At 44.1% G+C, this 24,775-nt stretch overlaps 3 protein-coding genes and 2 non-coding genes across 5 annotated transcripts; 2 read left to right on the forward strand and 3 right to left on the reverse strand.

Annotated features, from left to right (window-relative positions):
• Nucleotides 1-288: 288 nt before the first annotated feature.
• Nucleotides 289-4,769, reverse strand: arl1 (ADP-ribosylation factor-like 1). Its single transcript, XM_068586133.1, has 6 exons — nucleotides 4,517-4,769; nucleotides 3,616-3,753; nucleotides 2,893-2,974; nucleotides 2,526-2,637; nucleotides 1,844-2,022; nucleotides 289-1,451 (listed from the first exon to the last, which is right to left on the reverse strand). The coding sequence occupies exons 1-6, from the start codon at nucleotides 4,518-4,520 to the stop codon at nucleotides 1,421-1,423; spliced, it is 546 nt and encodes a 181-aa protein (XP_068442234.1). The 5' UTR covers nucleotides 4,521-4,769; the 3' UTR covers nucleotides 289-1,420.
• A 197-nt stretch (nucleotides 4,770-4,966) lies between these two features.
• Nucleotides 4,967-15,019, forward strand: LOC137791308 (DENN domain-containing protein 11-like). Its single transcript, XM_068586130.1, has 9 exons — nucleotides 4,967-5,611; nucleotides 7,633-7,732; nucleotides 7,975-8,133; nucleotides 9,948-10,104; nucleotides 10,209-10,347; nucleotides 10,985-11,116; nucleotides 11,203-11,353; nucleotides 11,796-11,864; nucleotides 12,290-15,019. The coding sequence occupies exons 1-9, from the start codon at nucleotides 5,221-5,223 to the stop codon at nucleotides 12,483-12,485; spliced, it is 1,494 nt and encodes a 497-aa protein (XP_068442231.1). The 5' UTR covers nucleotides 4,967-5,220; the 3' UTR covers nucleotides 12,486-15,019.
• Nucleotides 14,865-23,493, reverse strand: LOC137791307 (FYVE, RhoGEF and PH domain-containing protein 4-like). The gene is made up of 16 exons (XM_068586129.1): nucleotides 23,355-23,493; nucleotides 21,062-21,202; nucleotides 20,408-20,939; nucleotides 19,785-20,256; nucleotides 19,376-19,521; nucleotides 18,801-18,957; nucleotides 18,584-18,722; nucleotides 18,360-18,418; nucleotides 17,920-18,063; nucleotides 17,495-17,667; nucleotides 17,199-17,229; nucleotides 17,025-17,108; nucleotides 16,816-16,941; nucleotides 16,579-16,722; nucleotides 16,329-16,463; nucleotides 14,865-15,354 (listed from the first exon to the last, which is right to left on the reverse strand). The coding sequence occupies exons 1-16, from the start codon at nucleotides 23,479-23,481 to the stop codon at nucleotides 15,055-15,057; spliced, it is 2,910 nt and encodes a 969-aa protein (XP_068442230.1). The 5' UTR covers nucleotides 23,482-23,493; the 3' UTR covers nucleotides 14,865-15,054.
• A 676-nt stretch (nucleotides 23,494-24,169) lies between these two features.
• trnaq-cug (transfer RNA glutamine (anticodon CUG)) lies at nucleotides 24,170-24,241 on the reverse strand. The gene has a single exon. It is a non-coding gene; the product is annotated as a tRNA-Gln (tRNA).
• Nucleotides 24,242-24,500: 259 nt separating this feature from the next.
• On the forward strand, nucleotides 24,501-24,583 carry trnal-cag (transfer RNA leucine (anticodon CAG)). The gene has a single exon. It is a non-coding gene; the product is annotated as a tRNA-Leu (tRNA).
• Nucleotides 24,584-24,775: the final 192 nt, after the last annotated feature.

Here is a 24,775-nt window from a genome sequence, read left to right on the forward strand (position 1 = left end):
ACGATGTAGTTGTGGCTTTCACAAAAATGTCTAATAGGATAAAGGAAGATTTTGGACAGACGTGACAGAGGCTACATGCCAGGTTTCACCTGCAGTGCTCTCATAGCTGGGCGTGGCTGACCACCTTGCAGCTGTTTGCATCCGGCAGAGCATCCGGTCATAATCAGTTGAAGTTTTTTTTCCCCCTGCGGTAAACAAAATGTAGAATTGTCCTCCGATTTAGAGGTCGTGCAGGTGAATGTACAACTATTTGTTCTCCAAAAGATGTCTGAGATGAACACAGAATGGTACAATCACTGATCGCAATCTTTACTGAGAATCATTTGCACTGTACAAGCAGATATAAATATGCAACCATAAAACTTTGAGCATACAGTTAGTGTTCAGTAACTAAATGAATATGCTAAAGATGCATTCAAGAAGTTTAATGAAAAAAAAGCTTTAACTACTAAATTATTATTTTAAAAAGAGAACACAAATGAACAGGAGGAAGAAAAACCATAGAAATCCATGACATTGTATTTGCCCGACTAGTACAAAAACAGCCCAGGCTGCAGTAACACTCGGCCAGAGGACATTTAGTGGATGTGGAGCACTTTTGTTTTTCACTTGAGGCCAAATTTGCAATTTTCAAAAACAATTCAGAACACTTTCCTTCTACAAGCCGGCTGATTGTTCTCACAGAGGTATGGCTAATCCAGCATACGATACAAAACTGTCTAATGAGTTGGCAATCAAGCAGCTGCTTCTTCTTAGTGATGACGCGTCCTCGTCTCTGGGCACTTCGTGCAGGAGCGGGACAACAATTTCTACTGCGAAACCTCCCATGACGAATGTGCTTTTAAGGTAACCCGCTGCCTCCCGGTGGATCATCACGGCACCGTCGACTACAGATCATCTTCTGGCTGCACTACATGAGAACTATTCAGAAGATGAAGCTAACTGATGCATTGTCCAGCAAAGACACCCGATTTCAAGAACACTACGCAGGATTAGAGTGGACGGGCTTTTCAAAGGCGCCTTATTTATAGATTCCTCGTAATCCATGATAACATTTCAGTGTTGACACTTCAATCGTAAAATTAGCAACATTTAACACGTCTTTTCACAGGCGTTGAGGACCTTTGCATTTCCAAAACACAACAATGTAGATACTAACTTGTTCATCACTGACATCTTACAGCTCTCTAAAAGCCCTCACTCGTGCCACCAGCGTTGGGAGTGTGGAGCCGGTCCAGACGTTACTGCAGCCTTCACAAGTCACAGGCTCGAAAGGCGTTAGGAATTGGGAGGGCTCGGCCAAGGCTTCAGGTGGGGAGGAGTGCAATCAGGGGTCCGGTGGGATGAAGGGAAAGGTCAGTCACGAGGCTTCATACCGAAGGGTCAAAGGTCAGGAGTATATACACAGAAGGGGGGGTCTTTACTGCCGATTCCTCAGGGATTCCACCAGCCTGCGAGGACACAGAGCAAATATAATTCAGTACTGAAGAGCGAAGCGTGCGTAATGTAATTAACTTCTTGATAAATTGCTCCACAATCTCTTGTGGCTTTAAAATGGCTGTTATGCAGGGCTTTAGTCAAGACAATTTAGAGTCAAGACCAATGGCAAAAAGGCAGTTGAGATGTTCGTCAAGACTGAGTCTTCGAGACCAAACGCGTTACCAAACTGTTGCCTCTGAGCTTTTGATAAATACAAATGTAGTTCTGAAGGAAAATATAAATAACTCATTTTCCTCACCACAGCAAACATCTAATAGGATGTTGAGTTACTTCATATCTATTTAAAACAAATGTACTGCCATTTCTATTGCTTATTATATATAGTAAGTATATTCAAACCCACCACTCCATCGCCTCATCAAGGCCTGTGCCCTTTGTGGCCGAGGTTTTGAAGATCTGCCATTTTCTGTCTTTGAGGGCGGGGAGCCCCAAAGAGTTGGCCACCTCAGCGGGCGTCATTGCCTGGTCCATATCCTGTTTGTTCGCAAATACCACCAGGATCGCTTTCTTCAGCTCTTCCTCCTAAAAACACACAGTAACACAATGATGTAGAGACAGAGATTTGTCAAAGGGCAGCTGAAAGTATGCGTGTAATGGAAGCACAAAAACAGCAACTACATACGTTTTAAAAGTTAACCAACCTTAAATTAATTATTCATCTCAAGTAGAAGTACATTAAGAATAATTGTATTTGCTCACATAGATGAAATTACAATACACACCAATTTGTATGGATATCTAACAATTACTTTAACAATATTTTGTTACGGCCTATTGTTGGACAAATAGATAACGTGACCTCATGGTGGCAGTAGAGGAGAAGTGAGTTTACGCTCATTATGAATAGAATTGATCTTTTGTGTACATTCAATGTCATGGAAATGAATCTAATAGTTGCTGAATCATTTCCATCTGGGCAAAGTGTTTGACCCCACAGCTCTGCGTTAGCATGGTGGTTTGAGCTTGTGATGAAATATCCTCACACCTCACAGATGTGTTGAGGTTAGAGTTGACAATACACTTACCTCCAACATGGCCACTAGCTCAGACTTTGAGATGCCCATCCTGTCGCGGTCGCTGCTGTCAACGACGTAGATGACTGCATCTGTGTTTGAGTAATAACATCGCCAGTAGGGCCTGGGAAGGAGAGATAAGGTTGTCGGAAGAGACGGATGACAGGATGGAGAGGAGGAAGAGAAGGTCCATCAAAGATCAATGAGCGAGAGGCAAGAATGAAGACAGATGGCTAAATTAAAAAAGTCAGTTTAATCAGTTACACAACCCTGACTTCTCTCTTTGTACCTAAGATGCTGTGTCCATGGTCCACATACATAGATGTCCACACAGTCACTCCTGGGAACTACACAGCAGAACAAACATCTTATAACCTACCTGATACTTGTCTGTCCACCCAGATCCCACACCTGGAACTTCAGATTTTTGTATGTGACCGTCTCGACATTGAAGCCGATTGCTGTGCGGAGGGAAATTTACACAGTCAGAGCAGAGAACAGGAGCCTGGTTATAGTACCAGCATCCTGTCTGGAGTACTTATAATATGCACTAAACACACAGTGACGTGTGGGGGATAGCAGGGGAAGAAAATATGCTGTTTTTGTAGAGACTTCATTTAGAGGAAGAATTGGTAAGTATAGTGAATAAACCTTGAATAACACCTGTCTGTATACTATCATTTAAATTGTTATAAAACACAAACTAACGGACACATTGTACAAATATTCTTTCCTTATGATGGCCTTTTATTCAAACTATTTGTTTTTATCCCGGTTTCTTCCCTAACAGCACTGCACATACTCCATCTGATATAATCAATTCAATTCAATCCAGTGAGGCGTGATTGTATTATTAACGTAACTCCAGCCAAATCTTGTATGTCAAAGAGAAGAATGTTGACTAGACTGGTTGCCTGTGTTTGCCGAGCCTCTCTATGTACACACATTTGATGTTCACAACCTTATTACTGTTGAAAAACAGGTTGTCCTCATAACAATTGTTTTTTTATGATCTCACAAAACTGACCGATATGAATCGAAGGAAGCTGTGTAAAGAGAACACCGACTAAGTATGGAAATAAAGAAAGAAACCAGTACATACTGGGGATTGTAGTGACCACTTCTCCAACCTGCAGCCGGTACAGAATAGTGGTTTTTCCTGCGCCGTCCAAACCCAGGATCAGGATCCTCATCTCTCTGGTGCCAAACAGGCCCGAGAAGAGATTAGAGAAGAAACCACCTACAGATTTGTCAAAAAGAGGAAGACATTAGTGCTGAGAAAAGCAACTATCGATTAGCGGATGGATAGAAAATGTATAAATAAAACAGCAGACATTGCTTCATATTCATTACGAAATGAATACTTCGGTGTAAAGCATCACTTTGGGCTCCATTTACCAATGACGCGCACTTTTCAATCTTTTTGACTTTAACTTTATAACTCAAATAATGAACAGAAAATAGTTAATAGATGGTAAAGCACGTGCTAAAACAGTGGTTACTTTATATGCAATAAGTATTACAGAAACAGAGTTAAATGCGAGTCCCAAAAGATAAAAGGGGGGATGATTTAGCTTTTCCATCCGTCATTAGCATTCACATGCCAGTGGGCTGGTCGCTGTCAGTATTACTTGGGTGGTTAAACAAGTTAGCTATGGCTAGCTTAGCATCAGGAACTGACGTGAAGGCATGATAGAATTAACTGAGGACTGCAAGTTGGTCTGCTTTTCTCGTATGTCGTTGTATAAATGATACAACAGTTCGTCTGAATAGCTCACAGACTACATGTTGAGGAGCAGTCCGCCGTTAAACACCACACACCGTGAACACAGTAAACAGCTATCTGACGTGAGCGAGCTAGCAGGCAGCAGCAGCGCTGCTCGTTAAAGGAAGCAGGCAGATACAAAACAGACAAACAGGGATATAATTGATCCTACGCTTGTAGACTACAGGTACTCAAAGGTCAAGTACATATTGTGTTGGCCAGTAGTTAAAATACTGACCCATTTCGATAAGACTACGGCCCTGCAATCAGCGATTCTGTGGCAGGCTGGATGGGCACCTTCTTCCGTGTGGTTGACGTGTCGCTGAACTGTGTCACCGACTCTCGCCTTGACTTCGTTTTGTTTCGCAACATTCAATACATTTACAAACGGGGTAGTTAACTGTAAAATGTTGCAGGAGAAAATTATAGGACACGTTTAAAAAAAAAGTCCAAATATAGTAACACACACGAACTGTGTTTTAGATTTAAACACTTTAATCTGCTTTATAAAAACATAAATATTTTCATCGAAAGTGCTGCTCGTGACAAAAGCTTCACCCCGACGCTGTGGAACAGGGTACGTTCAAGAAGCCAAAACGATATCGCGTTCCCAAATGTTACTCAGCTATTCTCTGTAAAGGCAATGTGACGGCAACGGGTGACTTCTTTTGAATGCAACTCACATCAGACGAAGGAGTTGCCCTCTCCCAACAGCATCAAATTTATGATCACCTCAGACAAGAAAGATTATAAAGATAGATGTGAACGCTGCTCCGCGCGACATTCATTTAATGCAAAAATGCAGCCGTTCTGAGCAGTAAAGAATAACTCCACAATGCGGGAATCGCTTTAAGCTACAATCATCAGCGTATGGACCTGGTGCCTGTCGGCTGAGACATCATTTACAATCTGCGAGACTGACGAGGCGGGACCGCCGACAGGATGGTGGAGCGGTCGGACCGAGCCCCTCTGCTGGATTGGGAGGAGGTTCCGTCCGCGGAGAAGCCCGGCGCAGCGGCACCGGTGGCCGCACACGCCAAGGACCGACTGGCGAGCCCCTCCAACAGCCGGTCCTCACCGGGAGGCTCCGCGCCGGGGCTTGGGTGGAGCAGCGGTCCAGGGGGTCCCAGCAGGTCTGCGGACGGCTGCGGTGCCCCACCCGCGACCTCCAGCACCCCGACGGGCCAGCAGGATGAAGCCCTGCAGTCCGACAACGAGGACCGCCTCTCGGATTCAGGATCGATGGAGCTGTCGCTGGAAGACAGGATGGTGAAATGGGAGGAGAAGGACCAGATCGTTTCGGTCTTTGTGGTCACATTCAATACCAGATCAGGTGGGACATCAAAACATGCAACACGGAGTTATCATTGCTGTATTAAACAGCCGACACAATGGAGGGAAGGGAGCGTGTTCTTAGCCAGGGAGAGATAACACAACAGATACAGCCTGACTCGTCTAAAGCAAGCAACATTGTGTCTGACGCCCAAAACGAAGAGCGCGTGTTAGTAGCAGGTCTGCAGAACCTTCGCCTACAGGTGTGGCCTTTTCTGACCTGGCAACACGTCTCGAGACGGTGTTTGAAGCCATCTCGAGCCCAAACAGACACGTCCAGATGTCAGGATGAGTTCTGGGATGGAAATCAATCAGCCGGCTGTTTCTGCAGAGCTCTATACATTTTTAATGAGAGGGTTATGTTGAAGACGGGCTGAACCCCTGTAAGAAGCCCAGACAATCGGGTTACTTGCAGTGCTAATCAGTTTAAGAATCCTGAGATTAAACGGTTCAACAGGATGGGGAAACGTGACGTGATTGCGACAGAGGAGATTCCCTGCAGGGTGGAGCTGCAGGTGCTTTTGCAGCATGTCACATTGACATGAGACCAGGAGAAAAGAGTGACTTTTTATTTTACATATTGGCTTTGTGGCAGGATCATAATGTTAGTACTCGACAACCAGCAGGGGACACAATCCAATAGTGCTTTGACACATATGAAGGTAAAATAGCTGTTTCAATTACTGGTCCATACAGTTAAACATGTTAGTGGACTAGTGAGCTTCTTTAATACCAGAGCCAGGATTCACAGGGTAACACATGATCAGGTAAAAACAGAACACGTTATTGTTCACAAATACATTGGATATTTACAGAATATACAGTAGGAAGATATTTATACTCGAAATATATTGAGATAGTTGGCTGTGGTGCATCATTATATGTGTACCTGTGGAGAAAAACGTACGCTTTTATTCAGTTTATTATGAAATTCTACAAGATTAAACACTGTGTAACAAATTGCACGTATGGTTTTTGCACTGAAAAGGCCACTCTTATGTTAAAATATTCCTCTGCTTTAGCATTACTGCAAAGCGTAAACTATTAAGACAGTTGTGTCTGATTCTTGGCAAGATGCAAAACCCAAATTGCATAATTTCTACTAACAGATATAAAGCGTCGCTTCTGCTAACATGAACAGGTGCAATCCACCTAAAACACTGACAAGTCAGGTGTGGATTTGGTGCCTACTTACCTGCTGCGGGTGGGTTTCTAAGGGTGTTATTCTGGCAGAAGAAGTGTGATTTAAATTTTCAAATTTCATCTTTTTATTAGATAAAGCAGCAGAGAAGAAACAGGCAAGAAAAGAGGGTTAAACCTGCAACAATGTCATGAAGACACCCGACAGTTTAAGGGAACAAATGAGCCTTCAAGGTTTCCTTGACCATTTCTGAGTCCACACCGTACCAGAGCAAGTAGAGGACTAATTAGATTAGGATTAACTTCTAGTACTTCACCTATAATAATGTGGCATAAGGCCGCCGGAGCGAATAATGACATGAGGAGGATTTCTTACAGACTTTAGTGAAGCATGGAGAGCCACAAGGTGTATCTCACAAAGCATTCTGACGTGCTTCAGATGGGATGTAAAAATACATGATGACAAGATGGGATGTCTCCAGGGGCCTTTTAATACTGGTCTGTCTGCACAGGAAATAGCTTTGATGGAGCACTTTGCACTGTCTGATACTTAAAGCTAAATACTTTAAGTCAATAACCGCAGTCAAAGTGGTACGAGAGCATCTTTGGCGTTCGTGGAGAAAACAGACCCGTAGGCTCAATCTGATGAATTAACCCACGTTTTTTTCGGCAGAACTTCCACCGACTGTTAAGTGTAGCTGATGATTACATATTTAAAACACCTCTCAGGTGCCACACAGTGAACCACAAGGAACCCAGGGGCTCCGTGCTTTCATGAGCGTCAGAGGAAACAAGTGAGAGTATATTTACCATCTGGTCTGAGTGCTTTGTCTGCTCGCCTGCGTGTTCTCATGCGATCTCTGTGTTGTGTGGGTGTGATAGGAAACATGCTGGAGTGGTGCCTGCCCAAAGACATGGACCTGGATGGAGTGGAGTTCAAAGCCATCGCCAGCGGCTCCCACCGGGTCACCACAGACTTCATGTAAGCGCCATCGGTCTGAGCACAGTGGAGGAAGTCGTTCACCTTCTTTTTTTTGTACATCTTGAAGGACAAGACCGAGGGGAGGAAGCTCCTTTCCAGTATTAGGATGCGGCCCCGTGTCTTCCTCCTGGCAGGACAGAGCGACACCAAGTGTTGCCTGGCAAAAAGAGAGGAAAAAAAAGCCCAGCCTCCTGGCAGTGGCTTTGCTTTTCATGACTCATGGCTTCTCTCTCCGTCCACAGCTACTTCCGGAAGGGCAGCTACTTTGGCCTCGCCTGCTTCGCCAACATGGCGGTGGAGAGCGCGGTGGAGAGGGGGGCGAGGATGAAGTCTGTTGGGATCCTGTCTCCTTCCTACACTCTGCTCTACCGCTACATGAGCTTCCTGGAGCACCAGGTTAGGTAAGGGGAGCTGACCTACCGACTTCAGTATCACAAAAAAGTGAAAAATGCCCACAGTCTCAAAGTGACAACTTCAAACAACTTGATTTATTTAATTAACGTCCCAAATCCCAAAGACATTCAGTCAACAAAAACAACCTCATCACAATTTCCTGTTCTGGGTTTTCATTATACAATACAATCTTCCTCCGGAGGGATGTTTAGATGTTTTCCATGTTTTCAGGACACGTTTAAGGGCTTCCCATGTTGGCTTAGATGTTGAGCTTTAAAATGAAAGACATTTAGTGAAAAAAACAGAAAAAAACCCTGATTTTGAGAAGATGGAGCCAGTAATTCTTTGCTTGACATAAGTCAAGCTAGGAATTACTGGTTGCTTAATAAATTACTTCAAGCAATAATTGATGAAAAAAAAGTCTTGTACAAGTTCATAAAGTTTCTCCCAAGACACGACTACCAGTACTATTACTAGTCTTACCTGTAAAAGGCATCACGTTTGACATTGAGTCCACTAGTAAGTTCACACATGTCCACTCGGGGGCGCCGGTGGGCCTTTTTGACTCTCCTCCTCCTCCTAGTTCCTCTTCCTCTCATCTCAAATACACCACTCTCACACTTTCCCTGACTCCGGTTTCCTCTCTCCCTCGATGGCGCTCCACTTCCATCATCCTGAAACCCTCATTCATAATTTATCTGGTGCGGACGGGGCCGTGAACCTTTTGTGTTTCACCCTGAGATTTGTCACCCTCTTGTCTGTGAACGCAGCCCTCCTCCCTGTATTCAGTCCCTCTTTCCTCTGTGCCCTCTCTGGCCCTCTTCCCTCTCCGGTTCCCACACTCCCAGCCTCGCCTGGCCTCCAGTCACGCTGCGGTCACGCTCCTTACTCATCATTCCCCTCGTCGCTCGCTCCAGCTTCTCCATCTGCTGACTGCCGTTATATAAAGGGCTCAGTGTTGGTCATGAGGTGGTTAAGATATGTAGGAATGAGTTTTTGGATCTGCTTTGTGTCCTCTCTTGGCACTGACAGCTAACTGAACTCATTAGCTTTGCAGGGACATGCTACGGATGCTAACGAGGACAGGGATGATAGCGTGGAGATGTGTCTGGGCAGAAAATAAACACGCGCATAATAATAATGTAGTGTACATTTTTTTAACTGCTGACAATTTGACGGAAAGGTTGTTTACATTACTTTTGATTGAGCAGTTCATTTAAGTGTTTTATCAAGCAAACAGGTCAAATGTTGGTTCTATTTTCTCAAATGTGAGGATTTTTATATTATTGTAAATGGAAAATCTTTGTCTGAAATCAAAGCAATGAGATGAATAGGATTACTTCTAATTTGATAAGATATTGTATTATTACAGACTGCTGCAAGAATGGTCTTTTCTAATCTTTTTCTTTTTACCTTGCTGCTACTTTTTCCTTCTTTTTATGTATTTTATATCACTTTCTTCTTTGTTTAGGTGAGGAAATAGATGGGTATCAGGATGTAGGGTATTGTTTTTAAAACAAATACAACAATTATTAAAAAAGTGATTTTTTAAAATTGATTGTATTTAGGGTTAACAGCGAATTAATTCCATAATAATGACGGATTAATCACAGATGAATATAAGAGTTGGAGGCATCCACGAGCAGATCATATTTCACTTTCAGAGAAGTTGAGTCTCTAAGCAAGTGGACCAGATTCAGGTGCCAAGAAACCCACGTACTCTTCTTGATGAGTCTACATAATCAAACTGCTGAACACGGAAAATAATTCCTGTTTTAAAGTCACTGAAAGTCTTTTATTTATTTGCTGTCCCTGGCTGCAGGCTCCAGCTTCAGACCCCCGGCCACTACTCCCCTCTGGAGGCCTTCTATGAGGACAAAAGAGCCCTACTGCCCCCTAGTGGCGATGGTGTTGTCACTGCATGTCCAGCCAATGCCTGGGGAGCTGCAATCAACCACTGCATGCACCCTGAGATGAAGGTAGGGAGGACATTTACACTTCCACAGCTGCGTCAGCTGGTGTTTTTCACACTGTGTGACTGAGTAACCTTTGGCTCGTCTGTGTTTGAACCCCCGGGGAGCAGATCACACACCCTGCAGGCTGCATGTCCCAGTTCATCCGCTTCTTTGGGGAGCAGATCATGGTGCTGTGGAAACTGGCTCTGCTCCGCAGACGCATCCTCATCTTCTCCCCTCCACCTGTGGGCGTGGTCTGCTACCGAGGTTAGTGTATTTATTTCAGTAGACGTTTCAATGAAAAGTCAAGACATTTTGGGAGTTCTTGCCTGGAGTCAGATGAGAGGAGTGATGCCATGATGTTCATGTTTCTACAATCAAGTGGTCTTCATTCATGAAGATTATCTTGGTGAACAAAACATCATGAACTTGTGTTTGGCCACTGAGACAATTTTCTACAATAATCCAAAATCCAATGGAAAAGTCCCATTAGCTTTCTGCAGGGGGATCTAGTGCGATGCCAACCTTTGCAGTTGGCTTACAAAAATACACAGTCCCGCAGCCCTCTATTAACATCTATCGCCTGTCAAGAGAGCGAAATAAGGTATTTAACTAAATGTCTAAACATTCCCCCATTTAAAAAATCTGTATTTTCATATTTTTACTATTTGACAAGTTCACCCAATCTGCAAAAACTGTCTTTTTATTAGGTGTGTTGTGTTGAGTCAAGGGATTTTACATCAGCACGCATGCAGTTTCTCTCCGGCCGCATCGGTGTCGCACCGTCACACGTCACACGTCACACGTCACACGTCACACGCACGCATACACACATATGGCGCTTCTCCTTCTCTCCCACATGCGTGCATCATTTAGCTAACCTCGCCCCCTCCGCCCCCCTCAGTGTACTGCTGCTGCTGCCTGGCAAACATCTCCCTCCCCGGGATCGGCGAGGCCGTGCCCGAGTTCCGCCCCTTCTTCTACGTTAACGTGGCCGACATCAGCGCCCTGGAGAACGAGCTCTCCTACGTGGCGTGTAAGTGGAGTTTGTCTATTATGCATCTGCGGCAGTTACGAGTGGTACCCTTAAATCTTAGAGATCCTGTGTGTTTGTGTGCTCAGGTACAACTGAGAAGATCTTTGAGGAGAAGAAGGACCTGTATGACGTGTATGTAGACAATCAGAATGTAAAGACCTACAGGGACGGCCTGAAGCCTCTGCTCCGCCTCAGCACCGCCGACAGGGAGAAGTATCGCAAACTCACTGAACAGAGGTAGCTGGTTTTGCTTCATTAACAGGGTCAAAATTAAAGGCTGGTGTTGCATATATTATGTATCGTCAAGAAAGCCTATAAAAAGCCAGCGATAGATTCATTTAATCTATTAAAACTCATTGCTGATGCATCCTGATAGCTTGTTCCCTCGTTCCGATAAACCACTGTGATTTATTTTGAATCAATCCCACTGTACCCCCTCCTGCTGCTGTAAAAACATCCAAATGTGGCATCTGTGTCTCATCGAGTGAGATTTGATAAAAACTACAGTGCACAGCTGTTTTATTAAATTATATAAGACTGAAAGAAAACTAATTACACATTTGTGAGCTGCTTCCACAACGTGTAACACAAGCACGCATATGTTGGTTTAGACCACAAATTGTGCAGCGTCTCTAAAGTGTGTGTGTTTGTGTGTGCGTGTGTGTGTTTGTGTGTGCAGGCAGATGTTGCTGTACTCCCAGGAGGAGAATGGTGACTGTGTGTCCAGTGAAGAGGATCTCTTCATCCTGTAAGTCCAACATGAATCACTTAACCAGCCAGTGGCGTGAACACTCTGATTAACCACGGCGAGCAGAGCCGATCTCGTCATGATAACAGTCAGCACGGAGGCAGCTTAGAAACATTGAATCAAAGAGGTAATGAGCTCGATAGAATCTCCCAACCTTTCTCGTCATTAAATCTCACAAAGGGAAGATTTGTGTAGTTTTTTTCCCCCCCATCTGATCGCTGCTACTGTCCAGGATAAAACATGAAAGGAAACCTAGAGGGACGTGGGAGGAAAACAGACAAGAGGGACAAAACAAAGGGGAACAGTGAGCTGCGTAGATGTTTTCTCAACTGCAAAAAAGAAATCTAATCTAATCCAAGTATAATTTAGCGGTGGAGCTGGGTGTGAAACTGCTCACCCGTCTCTCTAAATCTTCATTCCTCCAGGTTTTTCCTGGAGCAGAACAACAGGATTTTCCAGACTCTCGGCGAGGTGGCAGGGAGCCCCGACCCCACGCTGACCCAGGAGAGCGTGAGGGCCATGGGTCTGGATCCCCACGGAGACCGACTCTTCCTGCTCCACCTGCTGGAGATCTACGGCTACGACACCCTGCTGGTGTCGGAGCAGCTGTGCTGCAGTTGAGGGATCACGGACAGCTGGCTTTCCGCCTTTCATCAGTGCTGGTTTTAAAAGGGGGTCGATTTGCCTCGAGCTAACGTCAAGTGCTGCACTACTGGCTTCTTGGAGTCTTCAGGACTGCTTGGAATTTCTCTGGAATAACTTTTTTTGTCGTTGTGTATATACCCCTGTGCTTCTTTTGTTCACCGTGGTTGTGCTCCCTCACAACCTGCTGGAAAGAGCAACAATCATGTTTGTGTATTATCACTGAGAGCAATGTTGTCAATTCTGCTCGACACAGCCTCACGGAGGCTCAGGATGGATTACTTACCCGTCGCTGATTAAAAGTGACTCTCTGGATCGGATACAGCAGCAGTATTCTAGCACTGAGCCGTGTTTGAATGCTATGGTTGGCAGGTCCATGGTGATTGATGAATACTGGAGTGGCCTGAACTGTACTCGGACATCAAAAATTGATGAATGAATTTGAGAGCAAGAGACTTCTTCCAAGATGGAGCCTGTGATTAGTGGATTTTCAGTGAACAAAACTGATGTATGAAGGAAAAAAAGAGAGGTAGCCATTATGTAAATACCCCCCTTTATGTATAGTGTGTCAGTGTATGTGTGATATGGGGTCCTCTGCCAGTGTTGCTTTCCTTGTATCAAGTGCTGGATTCAGACATCTCATTTTTGAAGCCTCTATGTCCGAATCAGGGCCTCGTTTCTTGAACTAACTCGTCACGAGCAGGTCAAACCTCCTTTGTCTTCAAGATGTCTGTAAGCTTTGTTGTTTAACTGGCACTTTGAGGAGTTTGTTGTTTGATGTTGAGACAAAATACGTTTTGGCCTGAGCAGACCAAATCAGATTTTTTTTAAATGATGTCTAACGGGAAAAGGGGGAAGCCCATGTGGACACGGAGGCTACTTTAAATGGTGCTGTCCGCTGCTCCTGCAGTTCAGAGGAAGGACGGTTACACAACGAGCACGGTTTGGTCTCCAATGCTGCTCTCAAATGTCCCGTTGTGTCTGCAGCTCCAGCATCAAGACAAAGACCGTCCCTCAGTGGGCGAGTTCACAACTTCAGATTATTCTCTCAGTTCAGACACTGAGTTGGTTATTTAACAGCTCCCATCGGCAGCATAGAGTTAAGACACAATACTATAGCTATTCAGGCTCTGTACACTTTGAAGCACAGCACAGCGGCGGAAGCTTTCGGCTTCGGCTATAGAGAAGTAACATTACGTAGAGCATAAGCGACATAAAAGAAACAAGATTCTCGGTTATTCCGACAGGAAGTGAGAACATCAAAGCTGCATTAATCAGATTTTGGATTGTTACAATTTTAATGGCTAATCAATTAGCAAACAATGGCCTAATTGAAAAAAAGACACATTAGCGTTCACATGGAGTCATGCTTCTTTGCTTTGTTTCTTTTAGCTCTTTGACCTTCACCACACGCTTAAAAAAAAAGAAGCTTTAAGGTGCTAGCTGCTGGACTTTTTCAGCAGCTAGTGGCTAATGTTGCGAGCGGCTAACCGTTTAACGCTGAATAGGTTGTATTCAGTCTATGGTTCATCAAAACACTTGCCGAAAAAAATAAAAACCCCAATCTGTTGATGCTGGAAACATGATTGGTTTGAGTAGTGAGTTTGAACCGCACAGTTACATGTTCCATAAAACCATAACTAGCTAAGAAGCTTGAAAAGCTCCACAGAGATTAGCCATAATTCTCTTAAAGTTTATCAGCGACCTCCTTCACATTACATGATTCCTGAAGAATGCAGCTTCTAGTTAGTATTTTCTTTATTGGGACATTTATATTTTCAGCCTGCATATCTAAATCGATCAGGTATAGTCTAACAATGCTTGTAGAACAGCGAGGTCAGGGTTTTGGAGTTATTTTGGACTAACCATCATGACATTACTGCAAAAATACATGTGCTGAAACAAAAGACAATTATTTTGTTAATTTTCATCTGTAGAAGAATTCCTTTTCTTTCCCATTGTAACATATCGCAGTAGCTCACCCGGTGCTTCAGTTGCTGCACACAATGTTATGCTGTCATGTTTTACAATGATCATGTTAATCACTTGTATTTTCATTTTTTTTAAATGTGTTCTGGTCATTTAGATTTTCTTTAGCCGGTTATCGTCTTGTGTAAATATTCAACTGCTGTATCTGTGAAGAAATAGGGTCAGCTGAATGTGTTTTATAAGGCAAATATGATCCCACAGAGCCTCTGTGCGCCACTGAAACCCTCATGCAATTATGTGTCCGCTGTGCAAAAACAACCTCAAACTTTTGTCCCACATCGCATGGCACCTTAGACTACGTGTACAAAGCTGAAGCAGCCATCTTTGTAGGTGAAGAGATAATCCGACTCGTGTTAAAAACACCTTCACTTTATTTATTTTACCGTAAAACCATTTCAGAAATAAAGTGCATCACCACTGTTAGGGGAAACACTGTTTTCAGTCAGAATATTGTTAATACAACCTTTACATTCCTGAATTGCACTTTTGTTTTATTTATTCATTTTATTAAACGTTTATTTCAACGCTAAGGACTTTGGTCTGTTGTGTGTTCGAACATTCAGGAGGTCTTCTCCTCGTTGCCGATGATGACGAATTCCTCACCAGTGCACACGCTTCCATCACTGAAGCTACCAATGATGCTCCATATGGAGCCACTGGTGTCGCTGTCACACTGCCTGCCCGTCGCACCAGCTTTCAGGACAGACAGCCAGCTTTGTTTGAGGTCCAAGCCGTCGCAGGAGAAAGTGTGCGTGGTTTTGGATTGCCTTACACAGAAAGATGGCTGCCCCCGGAGCTCCTGAGGGGAATCCTCCACACTGCAGCCCAAGAGAGGGATCCTGGAGAGGGGCTTCACATCCTGGACCAAAGGGACAGAAAAGCAGGTGGTGGATACAAAAGGCTTAAACTGCGTGGCACAATTTCGAATGAAACATTATGTTTTTGTCAATAATAATAATCCCATGGCGAGGTAGCAACAGAATAGTGTGCTCTCCTTCCTCATAGGAGTGTAAGTGATGTCACTGCTTCCCCATGATACTTAACACGCCAGTCAGGGGTTTATCGATGCTTACCCCCACTTTAAATAATATAGGTCAATGATTAGCAACATTGATTTTTGATGCATTGTCATTCATTTGCGCAGGAAACCAGGGACACAGCATGTACTTGCTCCATAGAGAAACATAAAAATATTAAAGTCTGGGCTCTTGGTTCCTGACATTATAGCGTGCATGATCACATGCTTGAGTCTAATGGTTTGGGAGATAAAAAAAAATATAATTGTGGTTTCAACCGGGACATTTGAGTATTTTGGTAATACAGTTTATTACAGTCGTAATTATAGGAGCTGAGGTTGAACTCCGAGAATCAAACTCCTGACAAAATACATGTCATATGCATTAACATTAGTTTGTCGCTCACAGTATCTGTACATGTAGCAAGAAACTTGTGAAAGTAATCCCACACTAAACAAACAGAGTAAAATTGAGTTTTATTAAGTTTCATTCATAAAAAGCAGCATGAGTGGCATTACTCTAAAGAAAATGTAAATCAGAAACTGTTTGTACAGTTGATTGCACAACAGCTTTCCAATTTAAGCACTTTTTCCTTTTTCCACCACGTGAGCGCATGACTGCAGATGGTGACTGCTGTGTTGTGTGTTTGAGGCGGAGTGACTGTGGCGACAACACTGCGCGCATGTTGTATAGAGACCGTCTCTTCCTAATAACAGTGACATACAAACAGAAATGAGTATGTGGCATGGTAACAACCAAGTTTGGAAATAACATGCAATAGTCACATTGACGTCAGTCTTCGTCACGAGCTCCCTACCTGTGGGTCTGTGTACAGGAGGAGGGCCGCGGGTTCAGACCGGGTCACCACAGACCACGTCTGTTGCCAGGTCTTTGGGTGGTCCCCATACAGCAGGAAGCCACTCATTGCACAGTCACCGGAGACTGGAGATGACTGGGAGGAAACACATCGGAGGAAATACATCGCTTATAAAGACTTAGATCCATGTTAAGTTGTAGCTGATGCTCCTACAAAGACAAAGACAAAGACAAAGACACACACAACTCACCCCCAGTATCCTTCTCTTCTTTCCCTCCACCCTCTCCCCTCTCTGGCCAGTCAGGATGGAGAAGCAGGCTTTACACACTTTGTTCAGCTTGTTGCCGTCATACTCCAAAGCCGCTTTGTTGTCTGAACACTTCCCGCACACCACCTGTGGGAGCACAGAAACCTTCACTGCTACGGTGTCCTAAAAAGAGCTTTTGGCCTGTGTCGTGTGCACAAGGCGTCTCACGCCGTCACTCACGCAGCCGCAGGCTCTGCAGTGATGTCTTCTCCTGGTGAGCGCGTTGAAAGCTTCCTGGCATTTCATGCACACGGTCACCTCGTTGTCCCTGATCCAGCGAGGGGCACGCCGGCCGAGTTCCTCCGTCTGTAACACACACATCAGCTGGATGAGTGTCGGAATATATCATTATTACTATAATTATAATATTTCAGAAATATCAAACTTACAGATTCTTCTACATTTAGCTCCTTACAAGCCGGTTTGAAGGTTTCGTGGTTCTTCAGGAACACGTCAATGGCTTCTTGAATTGCCTGGAAATAAAACTTGTGTTGAAAAAAAGAAGTTCTAGTCCATCTCAAAGCATGTGTCGCACCAAACCCGACATGAAATTACCCCAGTACCTTTATCCAGTTATCTCGGTCTTGTTCAGAGCTAGAGCAAACAGAAAAACATGCACATTTTAATAACACAGGAGTATGTTCACAGACTACAATATGTCGGTAAATCAACATCAAATACAATGGATCAATTTTATACACAATCAAATTTAAATTTGCCGTTAGACAATACATTTACACGCAGACGAGTTTATGGTCAACAAAAACAAAGAAAACCCAAAAGCAGCTCAACTGTTAAGAACACTTTGACTACACACACACACGCGCACACACACACACACACACACACACACACACACCTGGTCTGCAGCTCCAGAGTCTTCTCCTTTCCAGAGACCTGGAAGGTGTGCGGGTGGTCTTCATTGGTGGTCTGATGCACCTGCATGCCGTCCACTCCGATCCTGCAGCGGACAGTAAAGCGCTGCCCGACGAGGCTGAACTTTGGAGTGCAGCACAGCAGAAAGTTGTTGAACTGTGGAGGAAAGTTACACGCCATGATCTACAAGGCTCCTTTTGTGAACCGTGATCCAAATTAGAGTTACGCTTTTACTGCACTCGTCGCTAGAGTGACTTCAGAAAAGTGAAGTTTCAAAATAAAACTCTCTGATGGAAAGGTATAACAGACGTTTTAGGGGTGGACATGGAGAGTCAAAAGGTTCTTCGCCGATTTTGGATCGTTGTCGGTACAAAAAAAGCCCTGAGATGTGGAGTGACTGTTCCTCACCAGGAATAGGTGCCTCTCCATGGCAGATGTGTTCCTGGCAGCGAGCTTGAGCAGTCGACCTTCCCTGAGGAACTCGTTAGTCGGGTTAACCACCTCCTCCTCGCCAATCATCTCATAGATCTCCAGCAGCCGCTTCCGGTGCTCCTACAGGGAAACAAAGACTCCCTGAAACAACATGTCAGCCATTTTGTCTGGCATATTGATTCAACCTAATTTGTAAGAATTTGTATGTCAAAATCATCCAGTAAACACATGACAGCAATATCAATCTGAGCTGTACAGCTGTGGCATTACAAATTATATAATCCACAGATTCAAATACCCAATAATAGATGGTTAGGAATCAAAATAGGAGGATCACTTTTTGCTAATATAATGTGCCGTCTGACCGTGATGATGTAGCTGAACGCTACATGATGTGGTGTGTAATTGTAACGTACAGCTTTGTGGATGGCGCTGTTTGAGTGGGTGGCTGCCATGGAAATCATCTGCAAGGATTCTGCGAGAGGAGACAAAGGAATTCTGTTCATTACAGACATAACGACCCATCAGAGACCCACTGCGCCTTTATGAGGGAAAAGAGGTACCATTAAAAAAAAGAATCTAACACAAGCACTCTCAGAGCGAGCATATTGGATGGCAATAAAAGGTCCAGCATACGTACTGTGAGCCAGATCATAGTCTGGGTCGTCCCTGGGCAGTTTCTTCAGGTAATCCCCGAGCAGCATCTCGTACCGTGGTACCCGCTGGACCGGTTCCAGCATGTGATGCTGCAGGGTCAGGCTGCCACACACCTCTCGACTCTAAACACAGGACCACACATCCTCAGACCGCCGTGCTACCAGATGCTTTGGGATCACCTTATACCGAGTCGGCTTTACCTGGATGTCCAGGACGATGGTTCTGAAGACAGAGGAGCGTTCACTCCAGGTGCTCACCAGCTCCATGGCCTGGTCAAAGTTCCTGACGTAGTCGGCATACATCCTCAGGAAGGGTGCGTGTTGAAGCAGAACGCTTCCCAGGCCGGGGCTCTCACACCTGGAAGTGGTGGAAGAGCCACCACGTCTTAATCTTTCATAAGCAATGACTTAGAGGGTAGAAATGTAAGCCTTCATATTTTATGTTTTGGCAGCAAGTTCTGATGTCTACTTGATGGCTTGTTGGTTGCCTTCAGTATGGTCACTTGAGGTCAGGTTTTAACTGACCGAGAACGTCTTCATCTTGTTTTAAAAAAACTGTTTCATCCTACTGACAGCTGTGGCATCGTCATTAAATCCCATTCACCACATTTAAACAACAAGACAGAGGACATTGGTGGAGTGGTTGATATTTATGGTTTGTAAAAGTGTACCAAATACCTTCAGTTGTCACATAGCCTTTCAAATAGCAAGGGTTACACTATAGTAATGGGCATATCGGGCCTTAATCCTGCAGCGTCGACGAGGTAAGTACCCACCAGTGGCCGATGCACTTTTCCAGGTCGGGTAGGAGGAACTGGCTGTGGAAGGAGTAGATCGAAGAAATGTTGGAGAAGATATTTCTTATCACGTCGGGGGGAAACGAGCCGCGATGTGCCTCCTCCGTTAGGCGCGAGCAGAACACCTGTGGAGGGCGTTAGAGAGGCATGACATACATAAAAAAAGGTGACACTTCACCCTAAAGGGATGTAAATTAAAGACACAAGTTTGTTGAGAACTTGGCGATTAAAGGATGTCAAGGAAATCGTTCTTTACATCAACAAGAACTATGCAAACCTAAAAAAGGAGCACGTTGTATCCAACAATACAGTGAAGTCTGCATCCAAGAAAGTGGCTCAGGTTCATCTTTGTGGAAAAAAAAGGCATAAGGAAATATAGCACACTGACCTGGTCGAGCAGGTGGAGACGAGCTACATAGGCTCTCTCCGTCTGCAGGAGTTCATTGGCTAGCTGGTACAATTTGTGCCCATTGTTCTCTTCCTCTTTTGGCTCGCTTCCTCCTCCCCCCTTTCTCGACTCCTCATCATGTTGTTCCCCTTGAGGCTCCCTCTGAGTCCTGCCGTCTTCTGTCGTTATCGTAGCCTCGTTCCACTGGCAGAAAGACTTGGAGCCGTACCCGACTGGTGCCTTGCCTTTGTCCATGTTATCATTTAGTCCCTTTCCATTTACTGCTGTGCAGACTCTGCCAGTCACTTGTCCTTGGAAATGCTCTTTGCCAATGCTTAATAGCTGCTGGGCTTCGCTTTTGGCATGACTGAGTCTATGGTGAACTGGTACTTCAATGGTGAGGGCTGACCCGGTGCAGTTGGGGGTTTGCAGCGGTTTCAGTGGAGAGCGTTCAACTTTTTCAATGGGAATCCTGCAGAAACAAAATAAATCTGTAATTGGAAATTTATTCAAATGTATGAAACGTCATTTTCATATGTGGGACTCTATACTCTGCAATTCCTGCTACAGGAAGTTATTTAGGTAATCAAGTTGTAGAAAAGACAAATAAAAAAATTAAAAACCCGCTCTCAGCCATGTGAACGATCAAGTCGGGCACGCTCAGAGATTTCCCCGTTCTCTTCTCTTGTCCTTCCATCTTGCTGCTTGGGATTAAGTGCAGTCCAAGCCAGGATTTAGACTTATTGGAGGGGCTGCAGCGCTTGCTCTTCACCTGCAAAGGGCTGGGGGTACGCAGAAACCTACTAAGAGGGCTGCGCTTCCTCTGGTACAAGTTAGTAGGGCTGTGCCCTCCTCCTTCTCCTCTCGATGGGGTACAGTTCTGAATGCCTCTTTTGCCCGGACTTGGAGATCCTAAAAATGGACTGCTTGTCGAATGTGGAATCCCCTGAGTGTGTCTGTCAGGGTTGATAGCTGCTACACAGCCTCCTCTGAGTGGACTTGGGGAGCGGAGACAACCCGGTTCTGGGCTGACACAGGAAACAGAAACTCCGAGACCTCTTTTCGGACTGTGGTGTCGCTCGGGGCCGCCAGCTTGTTGACTGTCGGCGTGAGCGCTTCCTGCCCTGCTCTGGAGGTGAGCTGGTTTAGGAGACACTGCAGAGAGATACGGAGCACCGTGGGCTAGTTTAGGATTAGAGAACCATGTCATGCAGGCCCAGTGTATGCATGTATTTATTTTGTAGGTTCTGCATGGAGGATACAGGTACCCAACCTACCTTGAGGTTTGCAAGGCGACCCTTTCGCCGGGCTTCTTTCGTCGTCTCTCTCTGCGTGGGGTCCAGCGTTTGGTTCTGATCCACAGACTCGGTTACAAGCGCTGCCACAGCTGTACGAGCCGCACACACCGCCGCTCACCGCTAGAAGAAATACAAAATTACCATTTTAAATCATGCATACTTTCCTTCCCCCCCTCTGCATTTCACACTTTTCTGAGGCGGATACAGGGTGAAATATGTTAAATACGAAAAAAGTCAGTTTATTTGGTGCCAACAGTCGAAGTGGATCGTAAATGTCTCGCAAAATCATCGCTTCCCACTTTCGGATCTTGTATACCATTTTAGAAAATGAACTAGTTTTGAACTTTAAAGACTTATTTTGCTGAGGTCTTGGAAACTACCATGCAACAAGTAAACTTAAGCCTTTTTGAGCGTATGATTCAGAGGTCTTGTTCCTCCTGAGTCTTCAACTACGAGGAAACATCATACATGCCCATGGAAAAATCTCTTGGCAGCATTGCTCAAGCGTTTCCTCGGCTCTCGTGCAAACATCATCTTGCATTCAACCAGCAATGCGTTACTGTACAGCATGTACATTATGTATGTGGCCACTGTTATTAAATCTGTAGTTTTTTTTATTTATAACAATTGTTCAATCCTGGACCAAATCTTACATTTTGTTTAAATATGTATTTATCTAAAAGTACAGAGTGTTCCATTTAAGGATTACTTTTGTCCAGAATGAAAAATAAAGATTACACTTCATTTACGCTGGTTTTGTATTTGACCCAACACATTTTCTGAAGAAAAAACAAGTAGTACGCAAATTTCATTTCTCTTTAAAATCAGTGCACTGACTGTTTGACTGGCCTCCTTCACAACAACTTAGCACTTTCAAATTGTGTCACTCTTTGTTTTCTTACCTGCAGTGTACGACCAAACTTATGCAGGAGTATCCATAACTCTTATGACAAAGTAAAGCTCTGCGCTTCACTCCCGGCTTCTCTGAAGTGGAACAGATTAGTCGATCATGTGTCGAGGGCAAGAAACCTACTTTCTCAACGCTTTCTGCAACACTTCTGCTTCCTCACTTCTCTCTTTCCTGCTAACGGTACAAGTCATTGCAACGTCTTAGAGAGACTGGGCACTTTTTTAATTCTTCAAAAATAGAGTACTTGGAAGTTGTGAGATAATGTGTAGGTGGAGCGCGAAACTTTGAGAGAACAGTACAAAGAGAAAGATGCATATTGATGGTTATAGGTAACGGCTTTGAAAAATATTAAAAAGTCTATTTGAGTAAGTTCAAGGGTAGAGATATTGTTAAATAAAACAGTTGCATGCATTAATTAAGTTTCCACAGTAGCCAGATGATTCAAAAAGCATTATTCTTTCAGAATAGTTCAACAACACACCTTTTTGTTTTCTGCATCTAGTATTTGTGCTAAGCTAAGCTAACCAGCTGCATCAATTTCTAGCATCTCAGTTGCGATTTTAAAACGCCAACGTTATTTTCATCTTAAAAATCCATTAATGGCCATTAGCCTTGTTTGAAGCCTCTCACTGAGCCAAAGAATAATTAGCATTAAAAAGGTCAGAGAGACGGATGGCACTGTTGAATCCTGCATCTGACAGTACCATTGGTACAAACATACTTTTCTAATCCAAACAGTTAGCTCGGCTTCAATGGGGGAAACAGAGTGGCTTTGTGCGTGTGTGTGTGTGTGTGTGTGTGTGTGTGTGTGTGTGTGTGTGTGTGTGTGTGTGTGTGTGTGTGTGTGTAAAGTCCAGGCTGAATCAGGGGAAAGAGATTTCACTGCAGTAATCCAACAAAGTAAGAGGGACCAACTGTGCCGATCAAAGTTGCACAAAATTAAAAAGCATGCATACACACAAAGTACTTACTTAATTAATTAATTAATGAAAATAACATATACTGATGTAAAACAGTATTTTGTTTGAGCCTTAATGATCTGGTTCATCAGGCTGGTGTGAACACAAGACAATTTTCTGATTTATTGTGAATTATAGTGATTATATTTGGACCGTGTTACAAAACAACAACCCTACATATCCATTTTTTTTTTTTTTTTTCTTGCCACAAACGCCACTAAATCCAACTAAATCATTTATGGTGACTAATTTGGACTGCAGCTCATAATGTAAAACTATTTCTGATGATACATTGAATGTAGACAATATTAGAGCCAGTGTCAAGGCGTCCTCCTCCATTATTATTCTGATTTTCTATCATTACCTTTTGTAGAACGGAAATAAAAGCAGAAAGGTACCTCACCTGTGTGTGAAGCCAGGCAGTCCCCTGCAGCACCTTTGACCTTCCGCCTGACCGCCACTCGTCTGAACTCCTCCGCCTCAGCGCTGGAGTGCAGGGTCAAACTGTTCCTCTTCTTCAGGTCAAACATTGTGACAAAGAGGCTTCGGTCCCACCTAGAGCCCGCTGTTTGTTCAAAAGACGGTCACTTGTACTGGAAGGTGAGCGAGAGAAAGAGAGAGAGAGAGGGAGGGAGGGGGGGGAGCGACGCGCCAGTGTGTTCAATATTTCACGTGCTCAATCATGGCATATCTCTCCAGCTGTTTGACAAGCCCCGCCTCTCAGTTAAATCCCGCACGCGCCCCCTGACGAGCCCACCGAGACTTTAAACCAATCAGCTGACGTACAGGCAGCTCTCACAGTGTGACGGGATCTGTGAAATCAGTGAGACTCTGACGAGATCAGAGCAGTTTACACTTTAGCAGGTCACTTTGACCTGTTTGACAACAAATACTGTTAACTTTCCATGACCATGCTCAATGTTTATGTTCATATCACCGTTTACTTTAATTTGACATTTAGACTCGTTCAGGGTCAAGTAAGTCTAACAATGTCCTGGTATATTTTGAATCAGCTTCTTACTTTTCTTTTAACGATTTTTTAAAATAAGAGCATCAACTACTCGCAGATAACGATTAGAATAGAAGAAAAGGAAACACGACTAATTCATCAATGACAAAATCAACAAAAGATTTGAAAGTCAACAACACTCGCTACATTATAGTTGTGGTGTCATTAATGTATACTACATGTAGGTTGTGGTGTGATAATAAATACTTAGGTCCCACCGAGATTTGAACTCGGATCGCTGGATTCAGAGTCCAGAGTGCTAACCATTACACCATGGCACCAGATGTGAGCAATTGGTAGCAGAAAAGGGAGTAACACCTGACAGATGAAACAAACGCTTTAACTGGGATGTAATATCAAATCAGACACTTTATGGTTTAAACGTTTCATTGAGGGTTCCTGTCGGGAACATCTTGGGACATCTTGCATACAATACAATGCTGTTATTTATCTATGTCGAGGAATATTAGTCATGCACGACTATGGGTCCACCCCCTGTTTTCGTATTAAATTTTCAGATGACGTCATGAACCGTAAGCAGTCAGGATGGCCGAGCGGTCTAAGGCGCTGCGTTCAGGTCGCAGTCTCCCCTGGAGGCGTGGGTTCGAATCCCACTTCTGACATGTAACATGTTTTAAAGCTGAAGAAAGAAATTGAGCAGTAAGTGGTTTATGAATATTACCGTGACACCGAGTATTATTAGTCATGTACGACTTCATTCTTTTCAGACCACGTAATAAAGATAATAATACATTACGACATTACGACAAGGTGCAAAGGTCCTCGTCCGGTGCCACTCGCACTAGCAGATGCTT

The sequence above is a fragment of the Clinocottus analis genome, unplaced genomic scaffold, assembly GCF_023055335.1.
Source record: "Clinocottus analis isolate CAN_PGR_092001 unplaced genomic scaffold, fCliAna1.0.p SCAF_20, whole genome shotgun sequence".
Classification (NCBI taxonomy): Eukaryota; Metazoa; Chordata; class Actinopteri; order Perciformes; family Cottidae; genus Clinocottus; species Clinocottus analis.

Coding starts and splice junctions, on each gene's coding strand:
- arl1 (XM_068586133.1), bottom strand. Junction 2,975..3,615: donor AGTGGTCACTACAATCCCCA/GTATGTACTGGT, acceptor CCCTCCGCACAG/CAATCGGCTTCAATGTCGAG. Junction 2,023..2,525: donor AGCTAGTGGCCATGTTGGAG/GTAAGTGTATTG, acceptor GTGTGTTTTTAG/GAGGAAGAGCTGAAGAAAGC.
- LOC137791308 (XM_068586130.1), top strand. CDS start 5,221: ATGGTGGAGCGGTCGGACCGAGCCCCTCTGCTGGATTGGGAGGAGGTT. Junction 11,117..11,202: donor CGAGCTCTCCTACGTGGCGT/GTAAGTGGAGTT, acceptor TTGTGTGCTCAG/GTACAACTGAGAAGATCTTT. Junction 11,865..12,289: donor GAAGAGGATCTCTTCATCCT/GTAAGTCCAACA, acceptor TCATTCCTCCAG/GTTTTTCCTGGAGCAGAACA.
- LOC137791307 (XM_068586129.1), bottom strand. CDS start 23,481: ATGTTTGACCTGAAGAAGAGGAACAGTTTGACCCTGCACTCCAGCGCT. Junction 18,064..18,359: donor ACAGCGCCATCCACAAAGCT/GTACGTTACAAT, acceptor GTTTCCCTGTAG/GAGCACCGGAAGCGGCTGCT. Junction 17,668..17,919: donor TGGAGAGGCACCTATTCCTG/GTGAGGAACAGT, acceptor TTTCCTCCACAG/TTCAACAACTTTCTGCTGTG.